The 13,869-nt window shown below is 35.7% G+C and overlaps 1 protein-coding gene across 1 annotated transcript in view; it reads left to right on the top strand.

The window, feature by feature from the left end:
* Window positions 1-13,869, top strand: part of LOC138319727 (uncharacterized) — a 30,694-nt gene that overhangs the window by 14,392 nt on the left and 2,433 nt on the right. Inside the window, exons 9-22 of the mRNA XM_069262865.1 lie at window positions 14-208; window positions 741-833; window positions 1,247-1,361; window positions 1,779-1,948; window positions 2,770-2,858; window positions 3,251-3,261; window positions 8,734-9,270; window positions 9,944-10,128; window positions 10,770-10,877; window positions 11,259-11,352; window positions 12,431-12,480; window positions 12,698-12,865; window positions 13,089-13,283; window positions 13,732-13,827. Of these exons, the coding sequence (XP_069118966.1) occupies window positions 14-208; window positions 741-833; window positions 1,247-1,361; window positions 1,779-1,948; window positions 2,770-2,858; window positions 3,251-3,261; window positions 8,734-9,270; window positions 9,944-10,128; window positions 10,770-10,877; window positions 11,259-11,352; window positions 12,431-12,480; window positions 12,698-12,865; window positions 13,089-13,283; window positions 13,732-13,827 (2,106 nt within the window). The remainder of the gene's footprint in view (window positions 1-13; window positions 209-740; window positions 834-1,246; window positions 1,362-1,778; window positions 1,949-2,769; window positions 2,859-3,250; window positions 3,262-8,733; window positions 9,271-9,943; window positions 10,129-10,769; window positions 10,878-11,258; window positions 11,353-12,430; window positions 12,481-12,697; window positions 12,866-13,088; window positions 13,284-13,731; window positions 13,828-13,869) is intronic.

The raw sequence follows: 13,869 nt of genomic DNA, 5'->3' as shown, positions 1-13,869 counted from the left end.
TTTATCATGCAAGGGTAACTGTCGTCTGCGAGAAGTCAATCTGTCGATGAACGGATTTGACAACGAAGGAGCGTTTGGAGTGGCTGACATAATAAAAAAGAACAATACTATAACGACCCTAAACATCAGTGGTAACAGGATAGGTCCCATAGGAGCCATACTGATAGGAAAGGCACTCGAAGTGAATGATGTCCTCATCAGATTTATAGTGAGTATCATTGCTTTCGCTTAGTGATCATGTATGATGACATTTTCACATTTTTAGTAAAAGTCAGAACAATGAGTATCTAGGGATATGTTTTTGTGCATATACGAAATAAAGCATCTAAGTACCGAGATACAAAATGAAACAATTAAGGTTGTACAGTAAAGAACTTACATTTGCTAGCTACTGGTGATAAAATTGAACTGACATTGACGAAGGACGGAGATACAAACGCACTAATACCAAGGCAATAATTTTGTTCCCATTTTTTACCATTAGTGTGAGATAAGTCATTGTAATGAAGACAGTTAAATCATCTATCAATAGGACATCTTTATACTGATCACGACATAATTTCGTTTGATTGGTATCATATTTTATGTACACCAAAACCAAGACAAATCTTAGTAAACTAAGAAGTGATGTCAGTGTTTGTAATCTCGTGTACTATTTCAAGTTACGCCATGCCACAAACAACTGCCGTCGAGATATTACATACCCATTCTAAGGTTTGAACTTTCCCATTTTTGATCAGATGGCCACCAATCCTATCGGTGTAGAAGGTGCCAAGGCTGTCCTCAGAGGTATAAATAACGAGAATAGTCTCATCACAACCCTTGATCTGTCGGTAAGTAGGTATAAACTTATTACAAACAACACAATGAACCACTATGAACCTATCTGAAAATTATACTGACACCAAACTACCCACATCGGAGCACTTGTTGCTATTTTTCAAACCGGAAACGTGTGTCAGTTATGGTAGCGTAACATTAACGACATAAACGTCCTCAGCGTTTTTACCAAAAAGTAACCTCAAAAGAACTCGTTGTTGCTTAACCAAAGTTAAATAAAGACAAGGTAATAATGAGGTATTTAATAAAGTAACATGTAGTATATGCATGCAAACTAGAGGTGGAAATGCAGTAATGAAAATGATGAAGTATTATTAGAATGTCTTCACAAATTTCCAGCTATAGAAAACGAAATACATTAAAACAAACTTTTGGATTTAATGAAGACTCTAATTATTTTGTTCAGGGTATAGAGGTAGACAAGGAATTTCGTGCATTGGAGGAGAGCTTAGTACGAGAAATAAATGTGATCAGAGCACGTGTACTGAGTGATTATGAAGTCCCCATCAGACGGAAGCCAGGTAAGAACAAGTGTAACGAACGTGTACCCAATGAAAGGTAGTCAGGTAAAGGGTTAGAGTAAACGATATCAATACTGTATTGTAACTTTCGTTTTTGGTCTGGGATCTACCCTGACTAATGTGTACGTGCATTTTTGCTATTTCATTTATATCAGACTACTGTTAATAAAAAAAAGATTTAAAAAAAAAACCCCAAAACACACACACACACAAAACCCCCGAAAAAGCCACAACCGTGTGTAAGGGGAGAAACAGCTTCCCGTTGGGACACGGGTGTACATTTATCATTGATGATTTCGTGAGATGTGAACACACTGGATAAGGATTGGGGTAATAAAGCACCGGTGTTTTTATTGTAACACCTGTAACTTTATTATAATGTACACCATGAAATGTTTTTATTTTATTCATTCACAGATAAGTATCTATTCGGAACACCACTTTCTCTGGTATCCTCGGATATTATTATGTCACTTATGAAGAAATATTGCGAGGAGAACGAGATCAAACTGTATGATGCCTTACTCAATGCCGACAAACGGAAGGAAGGCACGCTGTCATCCTACGATTTCCTGGAAGCCTTGCAGGTAAACATTATATTTATAGTGATATACAGAGAAAATATACATACGTGTTTAATTCTTTTATTTTTCGTACTTTTAACTAATAGTATGCAATGATTTGCGACTCTAAATATTTGTTGATGGAAAGATTATTTTGAAGAATGAAATGTTAAACTATTTCCTATACTAACTGACTCAATGTGTTTGTGATCGCTATAACAAATCAATAATTGTGTTTCTTCATAGCAATACAGATATTTATTCAGCTAGCTTTAAAAAATATTTTTGTAATTGGACAAAACTTGTTCGTTTTGGATACTTTTATTTATTCATAGTTCTAAATGCTCCTATTTAATACGTGAGATATGCTACTCGTCATCATAAAGACAGCAGTCTTGCTTGCTTACTTTTAAATTTCCTGTTACGTAACATTCTTTACTCATCTTGAAAGGAATGTTTTATACATTTTCTTTAACATCTGATTGATTGGACACAATGACACACAACTCTTACCTGCTCTGACGTCACGACAGAACATAATAACTCTACCCGGCATCATATCACCCCTCTCCCTTTAATCATCGGCTGAGTCCCGTTACACAGACCGTGACTGCATACAATTATGCCACAAACAGGATGCCATTGTGGCTTTATAAAACAAAGATGGCGGTGAAATGTTTCTTATAACTATATCAACAGATCAAAAGCAGCTGATATCCATTATTGATAGGAGTCTGCGTATGAATGTTTTTAATGATACATCCGTGAGGGCACTGTTATATATTACTTTGTTGAATCACGAGAAGGTTAAGCATACTGTAGTAATTGCATGTATTATCATGTAGAGTGCTGGAATAGAGCTTACTGAAAGACAAGGGGACAATTTGACGACCTTCCTAGAAGGTGTGGCGTGCGAGGGGCTGATTGACTATAGGTGAGTGAGTGTGAAGTCCAGCTCGCTTCATATATTATAAATACTCTTTATTAGATTCCAATGCATTGATATTCTTCAATTGTCTATTGAACTATATAGATGTATATATGTTGTACTTACTTTAGCTGAAAGTAAATATAAATGGATGCTATTATTACGAGCGTTTCTTGACCATGACATTTTTAGATAAAAATAACATATGCATGCCTATAATTACACAACCTATAATTACACAATTATGATTATTTTTTGAATGCCATTTGATACGCTAGAAATATCATGCACGGTCTTGAAATCAAACCAAATCTTCGTAGTAGCATAATACTCACAGCCATTTTCTGCCAATTAATATTAGATTTTTTGTTAACGTTGTGTTTATATTTCTTTTTCAGCCCTCTGAAGAGTAAGTATCTTATCTTATCTAAGACTGTAGAACAAGCATCACTTAGTCAGCTTCAATATTTACCACAGGAATTACAGACCTTTTAATCATTACTTAAAGCATTGATTTGATCATAACTTACTGTCTGCTGCTGTGCCGGTGTTGCATTTACCATTACATATATAACAAACGTTGCTAGATGGTTAGGGTTATCAACATAGATACGTTTTTAATTGAAGATTATAAATGTGTTATCCTCCTAATAGGTAAGCCGACCGCTGGCCCAGCTGTAGAGTGATACCATCTCCATCAGGACACTGTAAAAAACATGAAGATTAATACTTGTGTAAGCTACAGTAACTGCTTCAAAGTTGAAATAAAATGATAAAATCTATTTTACTAATGATATTATTTTTCTGGTTTTATGCAGTAGTTGCATGCTTTATTTATGTGGTTAAAGTTGCATGCTTTTTAAGTTTCGATTGTCACCGAAATAGAAAGATATAAAGTACGTATATTTATTTTACATCGATTGCGAAACAAGTTATATTTTCACCTTAAACTTTCAATCACTTTTGATGACCCAATTGTAAGATCGCGAGCGGTCTTAAAGTGGGAGGAAATCGGAGTGACCGGCGAAAACACTACGTGGGTTTTCGCCGGGCACTCCGGTTTCCTCCCACTTTACGGTGACCCTTTTTCGCTCCCGTGTCGGAGATTGAACTCCGGTCGGCTACGTGAAAGGTAAGTGGTTTAGCCACTAGACCAACCGACCATCTATCATTATTCAAAAAACTTTTTTGATAAGAAATTTGTTTGACTTGGATTCACTTTGATTTGATGGGAGATATTCCAGAAGAAGTGATACCTATACTATGTGACTATACATGGCATGGAGTGTTGACCATTTCTGCTCCTGCTTAGCGCTCAGCATACCAGGAGTGGAACGACTAGCTCGCCCGTTGACAGTATAATGTGACCGGGTTGGGTGTGTTGCTTGGTGTCTTCGGTGGCATGCTTCAGTGATATAGCACTATAAAAAGGACAATAGTTCCACTATGCAAGAAGACACAAAACGAATATATCGCAGTCTCCCAAAACACGCACCTCGCACTGTATACACGAAATACACAGCATACATTTGAGGCCGTCCTTACATGACCCTGGCTGTTAATAGGACGTTAACTGAATCAAACAAACAAACAAACCATTTTGTGACGATCCTTCCTGCAGTGGCATGTTAGATTTGTAGCCATTAATGAAATAGAAAAGTAAATGCGGAAATGAGGGTGACTTTATTGTCGTTGTCCCAGTGAGTATACATGTGATGATTGCGTGGTGATTTAAAGTGATTTATTGAATACTGCGGCAAATAATTATTCTTTTGTATTGTATATAATCCTCTGGCATTGCACCATACTGCCAGAAACATCGAACAGCACACGTACACCACCGTCACATTATGAGCAGGGGTCGAAACTACTTTAGTAACGGAAGTTTTCTGTCTGGATCAGGCAGCAGAACATAGCACATTCCTCACAAGCGGAACACTCAATTTTTAAGACTTAGGTAAATGTGAACGTTAGGGAGACGGAAATTTATTTAAAGAAGACAATTCAGTCGTATTTGCCGTGTAATAGTTCGATGTCTACGCCTTGCCGACAGAATAATTTGAAATACAATGTAGCATACCACACAGTTGATAGCATATTGGTACATGTATCTTGCTAGTAATGTAAACGATTATCGTGTTGCGACTTATGTTTTAGCTGTAAGTGATCCTAAATTATGTCTTATATAAACAATTGGATTCAGTAATTATGTCCGAGACACATTATTTGAAGACATAACCCTATTATATTTGTCTTGAGCTAGTTGAACGATTGGTGTTTGTATTTGCTTTTCTCCAAGGTAATATTGTGGCGTATTAAACATTTAAATGAACTTGAACACATCCACTACTTAACAAATGAATGAATCGTGACGATGTCACTTAAATTAAAATTTAAAAAAAATCTAATTTAAATTTAGATTGAAGATACACACTACCAAAACTGTCGGGAAGAAATCGGCGTACCTCGAACAGAAACTAAATGATCTTGTTTAACTTCGAAATAGTTCTCATTGTTCGCATTAATTGCTTTGTAATCGAAGTAAATCGATTTGATATGTAAACTTAAGCTTTTTTGTGTTTATTTTTAATTTGAGTGTATCCTGTGTCATCATTGTCATGTAGCTACCTGAAGCAAGATGAATACTGTCTTGTATATGCAGAGTGCAATAAATCAAGTGTATTCAGTGCAACCGGGATTAATATGTATAAGATATTTAAACATTGAAGGTAGTAGCTAACGACAATTTAAAGTAAGCGACTACCAGTTGTATTGTTTAAACATAAAATGATTCGACACCCCGCCACATGTAACTCATTATATTCATGTAGTTATACATTGTTTCTAATATTCATTGGCCAAAAGAATGACTTGTGCCAAGTAGGATTACCTAGATAACAATGCTATCATTCCATATTGTTACATATCTTCATGATACTAGCGATTCTTTTGCAATGCGTTCATTCATTTGGAGGTGTGTATTCAATAGACAGTGTATTGTTAACTGGCCACCGAACAAACCACAAAGGACTGGGTCTGGTAAGCTAGCTTCTTACATGCACTGTCATAGCGACCTGTATTCGTGACGTCACACATCCGGGCAGTCGTTCATTATACATGTGTCGGATTTGTATTAATGTGTAATTGTTTAGATGAGAAGTTTAGCACTGATTTGAAAATGGCGTCTATGTTTTATTTATTGAAGATTCCTGTTTTTACGGTAAGTTAATATTAATTTTATGCTTGTAAGTATTGAAAAATATGGTGAATATGACATGCCTTTCCTTATTATTTAATGTAGATGATAAAAGTTTCGTGTCATTGACTGCATTATCAAATTAGTTTATTTCTAATGTGTAATACAGTGATCCACAATGCATGCGTAACATATTAGTTTAGATTCCCGCACTGTGAGTTATTCAAATGCTATTTCTCTGATATGTTAGAGTTTTTTTCACAGTTTAAACATATAATGATGTTATAATTGTGTTAACAAATACATTCATGTATGAAGTTCTACCGATTTTCTGTTTGACGTAAATTCGGAGGAATATACTAGGACACTTTTATAATGTTAATTATTTGTTTTTTTTTCATAACATCGTATTATCGAAGTATCTAAAGAAGGTATCAAGATTTTCTTATTTCTTTTTTATTCATTAGAATATCTGGAGATAATTCTGGTTTCAGTGTAAATGCATTTCTTTATATAAACTATGTATAAGTGGTTGTAGTTTCAATAATGATTGAGTATACAAAAGTAGAAACTCATGTGTACAATATGGAGAGGATCAGATAGAAGTTCAGGTTGGTGTGATCTAAAGAAAAATCTTTGCGTTATTGCCTATGACCAATTAGTCGATACCGTTCAATGAAGTTTGCCATCATTCTTCCATTACCCTTTTAATGTAATTAATGTAAATATACATTTAAATTTTGTATCGAAATTTTAAATACGGATATATAAATTATAAAGAATACACCTAAGTAATGAAGACCCCTATAATTATATGGTATGGTCAGAAATAAGATTTATATTGATATTCTTTATGGAATCTAAAACGAGTGGGGTATTGTACTTTTAATTGGCTATATAAGTAATGAACTATAGAATGTCTTCTCTTGGTCGGTATCACATTCATTAATCAACTTATATCATTGCTCTTTAAATTTCTCTTTTAAATGAATGCTGAACCATGAGCTTAAACTCGAATGATTTTTATGTCAGTTCGCCTACATACCGATTAATGTAATACAGTGCACGCTCTTATAGGGGGAAAGTTTGTTGACCTCGTAACGACTGAAGTAGCTGTCAATGTACTGAAGTGTAACACATGCGATGAGGAAATAAATACATCAAATTATAGGTAAGTATAAAAACACTTGCATTTCCCACTTCTTATTTTCTTAATTACGTAATGGGAAACAACTTTCCATTTGTTTTTATTTGATCTGATTTTCACTGAAAGAATGCCTTCATTCTGCATTAGTAACTGGAATTATTTTTCCATGGCTTTATGGCAATAATATACATGTATACTCTTTAGTTTAAACGCTCTTTAAGGAAACTAGTTTTAACACATCCGTATTAGAAACATTCATTAAAGTTAAGTTAGTTTAACATGTTCGTGTTACAATTAGTATGTCATCCTCTACATAGATTGTGTGAGGAATTACAATAATGGGTCAAATAACATTCACCATCTGGCTTATTTATTGAGTAATATGGACGACGTCCCTTGACTGGTGTAAATTGTACGGTACGATATGGAGTAATTGTACGATACAGTATGCGATAGATGTCAGTTAGCACAATATACAATTCTAATCACGTTCCACCTAATCACACACGTCTGTGAAACAAAGGCAGAAACGGGTGCCGAATAGATGAGCAGTCACTCGGAGCTACCTCGTGGCCGTCACGCTTACGTGGTTGAATTCGTGTAGATGTATCTCACCTTTAGACCAACTGAGTCTATATCGACTGGGGTTAAGTCACAATGATATTCAAATTTGTACTAAAATCAAGGTTAGTTAGCATATTCTTAAGAGCTAAATTAGAGCATGGCGTAATTCTACAGTAGATAGAGTTACCAATTTATAAACATTTTGGAAAAGAATCAAAAGTTGGTCTTGCAGTCGAATACATAGTATGTAGGCCTGATCTAGGCAAAGCTTAAACATATGACAGATGCGACCAAGAGATAATTAAGTTAATTCTCGCCAAGTCCCATACGTAAATAATTCCTGCAGGTGTACATACAAAAATGCTTTGTCATTTAATCAGAGAATGGAATTAATGACTCCATTTTAAGATCCCAGATTTTAAATTGATGCATAATACAGATATCAAGAGAGTTATTTTACAATGATAAGATGATATAACGTATATTTTCACAATCATTCTGTATAATTAGCTTTGGTCATAGATACCATATTTCCTTTCCATTTGATTCATGATTTGTTTCCGTTTGACCGTGTTCGTAATTATTATCAATCCGTCAAAATACTGTAGGTCTATAGCATGACATTTATTCTGCGAAGGAAGTCCATTGTTTTCATAATTGCAATAAAACCATAGAAACACAATGACAACGAAGTCAAAATATTAGAACATTCCTTATAATGCTTGCACAAACATTTCAAAATTTTGAAAGATAAAAGAATCGTACGAAATGAAAAGAAACAAATATGTTTACGGTTGGCAAACTGTTTAAGGCATGTGGTCAGATGCGTGAAAAGAATGGTAACGACCCTTAAGACAGTTTTATATGTCGGAGACAATTATGCAGTATAGCCAACAGCTATTCAAACGAAACTCTTTTGTTTCAGATGTGACATTCACAGTTCAAAAACTCTGTTTGCGTCCGTTCGCGGTGAACAAATGCACAAATGCCGGGGACTGGATCCGCCGGAAGACCAACACTTGTTAAGCCCCCTCGTCTCCAGTCCTCCAGCAAACTTCCAAAAGAAGATGGAGGACAATCAGAGTCGAACAAAAAGGCGTCCTCTCGAATCGGGAGCGCCGTCAGTGTGGCAAGTACGTCACGTATGTCCGAAAAGGACGCCGCTGGTCTCATTACAGACTTAACTCGTCTGAAAGCTATCACACATGATGTGCGTATTCCAGCGAAAGAATTGCCTCATAGAAAGGCAATCGACTTTAATGGTGATCCGACCGATGAGGGTTTTGAAAATACTGATAATATCTTTCAAACTGAAGTGCCATTGCCAGAAGCGGGCTTCGATGTTGTCGAGAGATGGCAGCAAAGTACGCAGGCATCAGACGAGGAATCTAATATTGACGATGATATTGAGGATGTGTTTGGTGAGGATGTTATATCAGTGTCTTCATTAGGATCTAATCCGGACGATGACGCAGACAAATACGACACGGATCTTGAAGGGGAGATTACCAGTAAGTCTTATTGGACTTCGTAATGCTTATGCATTCAGTCATTTTTGTATGATATAATTAAGACGGCACACAACTTCTGTTTATGATGATGCATGCAGAAAGTGACCTTTTCGTTTATATATGAGGCATGTGAATTTGGGATTGCACTTTTTCTATCGAGACGCCACGTGACATCACGTATACATTTTGGTAGCACGAAGTTTGTATGACGTTTCAATGTGGCATTACACATTTATCTAAGATGAGGTACCAGCAAAAGATAAAAGAAATCTCTAGAATTGGTTTAAAAGACGGTCAATATGTGACACAAAGGAACGGATGGACTAAAATCTTGTAATTGTTCAAAATTGACCAAAAATGCATAGGTTTTTTTCCTTATTTTTTCTCATCATGACAGTATATTAGGATGATATTGTCATTGGCCACCTTCTCTTATCAACAGCAATGATAATTCTGTGTATATTTCTGGATGCTAATTGCTGCTTCAAAAAGGATAATTTAGAAGTAAATTTTTCTTTGAATAAGATTGTATAATTAGGCTAGACATCACGCTATCCAACATATCCAACAATCGTTGTTTTACGCAAATCGGATATAGCCTCCATTTGTATAGATTCCAAACTTGCATTCTTTGATAGTCATGTCTCTAAATTAGCGTGTTGTTTGAATGCAGCCGTGCCAGGTACAGATAAGCCAGATGAGGATACGACACCAAAGGGTCGTTATTTACGGATATGTGAGGACATGGGTATTCAACCGGCATCCTACTTCATCAAACACATGTCTGAAACTGAACTGGTGATGAAGTTTCACGGACTGGGTCCCATTGGAATGAAGGCCATGGCAGAGTCCTTAATGGTAGGTGATTGAAGCTGTATGCTAGTATCTTGTAAGGGAATAAAGTTAACTTCTGTTTGAAAGCTAGATTATAAAATCCAATGCGGGGGTTTCAACAAACGTCGATTAGTTCCACCTTTCGATGATTGTGACGTCATATTTTAACCTGATTTTGATGACGTCATAATCACTGGAAGGTGGAACTAATCGACGGTAATCGTACTTTACTCACTTTATTTTGGGATCTCGAAACCCCGTATTGCAACTAGTAGATAACGGTGATCATTTTTCAAACGGATTGGTCACCCTCGAACAGTTGTTTTCGTTTTGACATTAATTTTGGGTAAAGGTATTATACATTATTTCTACCTCAATAAACATCTCAAAGAACTTCCACTGTCTGAGATATAATTTGTTTATGTATACATCTGTTGAGGTAAATCAATATTTGGAAGTTTTCGGTTATCTAAAGGGTTTACCATATAGTTCATTGTTCTTAGTAACACGCCTGTTCTGCAAGTAACAGTTGTATATTTAATGTTATAAGATTTGCAGGTTTATAACTGCCTCATGACTGTGTTTCAGTCCTTCAGTTTTAAATGTTCATTTCTTATTATATGATGCGACTCGAACTAAGATTATTTCTTTTTTCTTTTGTGTAGATAAACACGATATTAGAAAAAATAGACCTAGAAGGAAACTACATTCTTGGAGAAGGCACATCGCATTTAACTAGGGTGTTAAAGGAAAATGTTTATGTTACAGAACTGGTGAGTTTTCGGACAAGTGTATTGTAACACTTATAAAGCTGCCAAATTAATACAGAAAAAATGATCTAGTTTATAATATCATAATTCAATTTTGCTTGTTACGAGCATTTCCATTGGCTTAAAATTCCTTTATCAGCCCATAAAGGAAACAATGGCGTCGCCGTTTGTAACGTTGCTTCGGATTGGCTGAGATGACGGCGTAATGATTTCATAGACAAAAGAGTCCCTAAATGAATTTTGAATATTGAAGAGATTATCTTTAGTTAATTGAATTATAAGGATTAATTTGAATAGATTTTTCATTCAGTTCCTAATGATTATAATATATTTGGTTACGATATCCAAAGGTAAATACCTAAAGGTAAGTGCATTCTTTTACAGGTGCTAACTGATAATAAAATGGGCACCGAAGGGGCAAAAGCAATATGTGAACTTCTCAGTGAAAACAAGACAATTATACACCTGAATCTGTCAGGTAAGTACATCAGTTAAAAGAAAGATTTTACCTTTTTGTCTATCCATCAGGGGTTTAGGAAGGTTATCAATGATAAAATCTTTTATGATTTTAAATATGGATTTCGATTTCTCGTGATTTTTCCTTGCTTATACATAATTTTTACTTTTTGTTGATACTTTGATTACAAATTAGTATTTAATAAGGAAATGACATACAGGGGCGTAGGAAGCGGGGGGGGGGGGGGGGGGTGGGGGGGGGGGGGCAACTGCCCCCCGTTCCCCAGGACGGGGGGGGGCAAACATGTCTTTTTGCCCCCCCCCCCCCCATTTTCGCCGACTGAAATGTTCTAAAAATGCATATTTGAATGAAAAAATGGTCCTCCTGCACAATTTTCGTACTTCATTCTAAAAAAATTTCCGCTGCGCGGCGCATTTCCTAAAACGTTCAAGCACATAATGTTCAAACCTTTAATACATGTAGTAGAAATTCAATACATAATGTCTCTTAAAAGATTAGTTTGTTTATATGTCTTAGCAAGACAATTAATTCATTATTATTTTGAGTTACAAAACAATGTGCCGATGGTGTGAAGCCGGTATGTTCAGATCGAGCAGGGATGCACAATGATATGACGCCACGATTATCATAATTATCATTTCTAAATGCAGGTTACTTTAAATGGAAATATTACCATGGTAAGAACGCTTTAAAATCATCAAAATACATTGTAAAACTCATCTCAGTCATTCTAAATCGTAACCTTTTTCCCGGGGTCGACCCCCAGACCCAAAAATCTCGCGCCTTCGGCGCTCACACGCTTATTTGGCCATTTTTTGTATAATTCGGTAATTTCCTTTTACCAACCCCACTGTCTATAAATGTGTACAAGGATTATATTAATGATAAATGAAAAAAGTATATAAAGTATATATGATTGTGTGTTGAATTAATCTCCCTCCTGTAGGTGCGGGGGGGGGGGGGGGGGGGGGGTTACGAAATATTGAGGACCTTTGCCCCCCCCCCCCCCCCCCCCATTACGTTTCATCTTCCTAGTCCACTGAGTATCATTACCATTATTATAATTTCTTCTAATCAGGAAACGACATTGAGGACACCGCTGCAGAGTATTTCTATGAAATGCTAACAGTAAGTTCCAAAGTACATCCATACGCATTTAAAAGTTAAAAGATGTAAATACATGATGTAAATCATATTTCAATATAATCTTATGACATTAATGATATTGCATTCATTCTTATTTATTAAGTGTCGAATGTTACAGAGATGAGAATGATGAGTAAAAAACACCTGACAGCAATTGATTATTGTATGTATTGATTGATCAATCACTATGTATCCACAGAGAAATGCTGCCATAAAGACCCTGTTACTCCAGCACAATAGTTTTGAAGAAAAGGGAGCAGAATGGTTCGCAATGGCCCTTAACGAAAACGTGTCCTTGGAATCTTTAGATCTCAGCTGGTGTCATTTCCAGACAAAAGGGTGTGTTATGATCGTCGAAGCTTTGAGGGTGAGTTTGATGTTATTTTAAATTATCGACTGGGTTAAGGGTCAAGGCTAAGGGTCAAGGGTTAAGTGGGATGCACCTCCGTAACAAAGATGTTCAAATCATGGAATTTCATGAACACTTTAAAAAACAACGAAGTATAAAACATAGCTTTGAAGTATGCGACGTCTTCATAACGCGCTGAAATATATCAATGCATAAAATATGCAATCTTGTTGTATTTTAGGAAAACGTCGGACTTAAATACTTCGACATTAGTATGAATGGATTTGGCCTGGAAGGTGCGAAAGCGATGGAGGAAACCCTGAAGGAAAACAAATACCTGATCAAGTTGAACCTTAGTTACTGCCGGATACCCCTGGAGGGATCCCCTCACATCGCTGCTGGGCTGCAGACCAATGATACACTAGAGGAACTCAATGTAAGGTTATATTTTGAATACAAATTGGAATATTAAATATAGTCATATAAGTTAACTTTCAAGGATCTTTCTCAACATGAGCGAGTTTCTCTCTAATACTTTCTTTTGAGATGACACCTAAATTAAGATTTTAAAACTTATTTACTACAATGTATTAGTGGTTAAAGTAACTAAATATCCAAGAAATTTAATTATCAGTGTTACTCAAGTTAAATCATTTCAATGTTGATTATTACCTTTTATCAATCATCACGCAACACTGACTTGAACACGTACAGTAGGCCAGTTAACTGTGACATTTCGCTTGAAAATAAGATAACGCATTCTTCGTTTGCAGCACTAACTTGGTATTACAGTGTAAATAGAAAAAGTTAATAAGAAAACTCTGATGTTAAATTAAAGTGTCTGTATAAATATACAGAAGGCAAATATATCATATCTATTTCAGATTGGATTCAATCCCCTATCCGCAGAAGGAGGGTATGCGGTATTGGTCGGAGTCGAGAGGAATACAACTAAAACATTAAAGCGGATCGATTTTGGGGTATAAACTCATTTCATTTAACCGTATTATTTGAGTTTGTGA

The sequence above is a fragment of the Argopecten irradians genome, chromosome 3 (genome assembly GCF_041381155.1).
Source record: "Argopecten irradians isolate NY chromosome 3, Ai_NY, whole genome shotgun sequence".
NCBI classification, from domain to species: Eukaryota; Metazoa; Mollusca; class Bivalvia; order Pectinida; family Pectinidae; genus Argopecten; species Argopecten irradians.
This window is presented reverse-complemented; position numbering and strand designations above follow the sequence as displayed.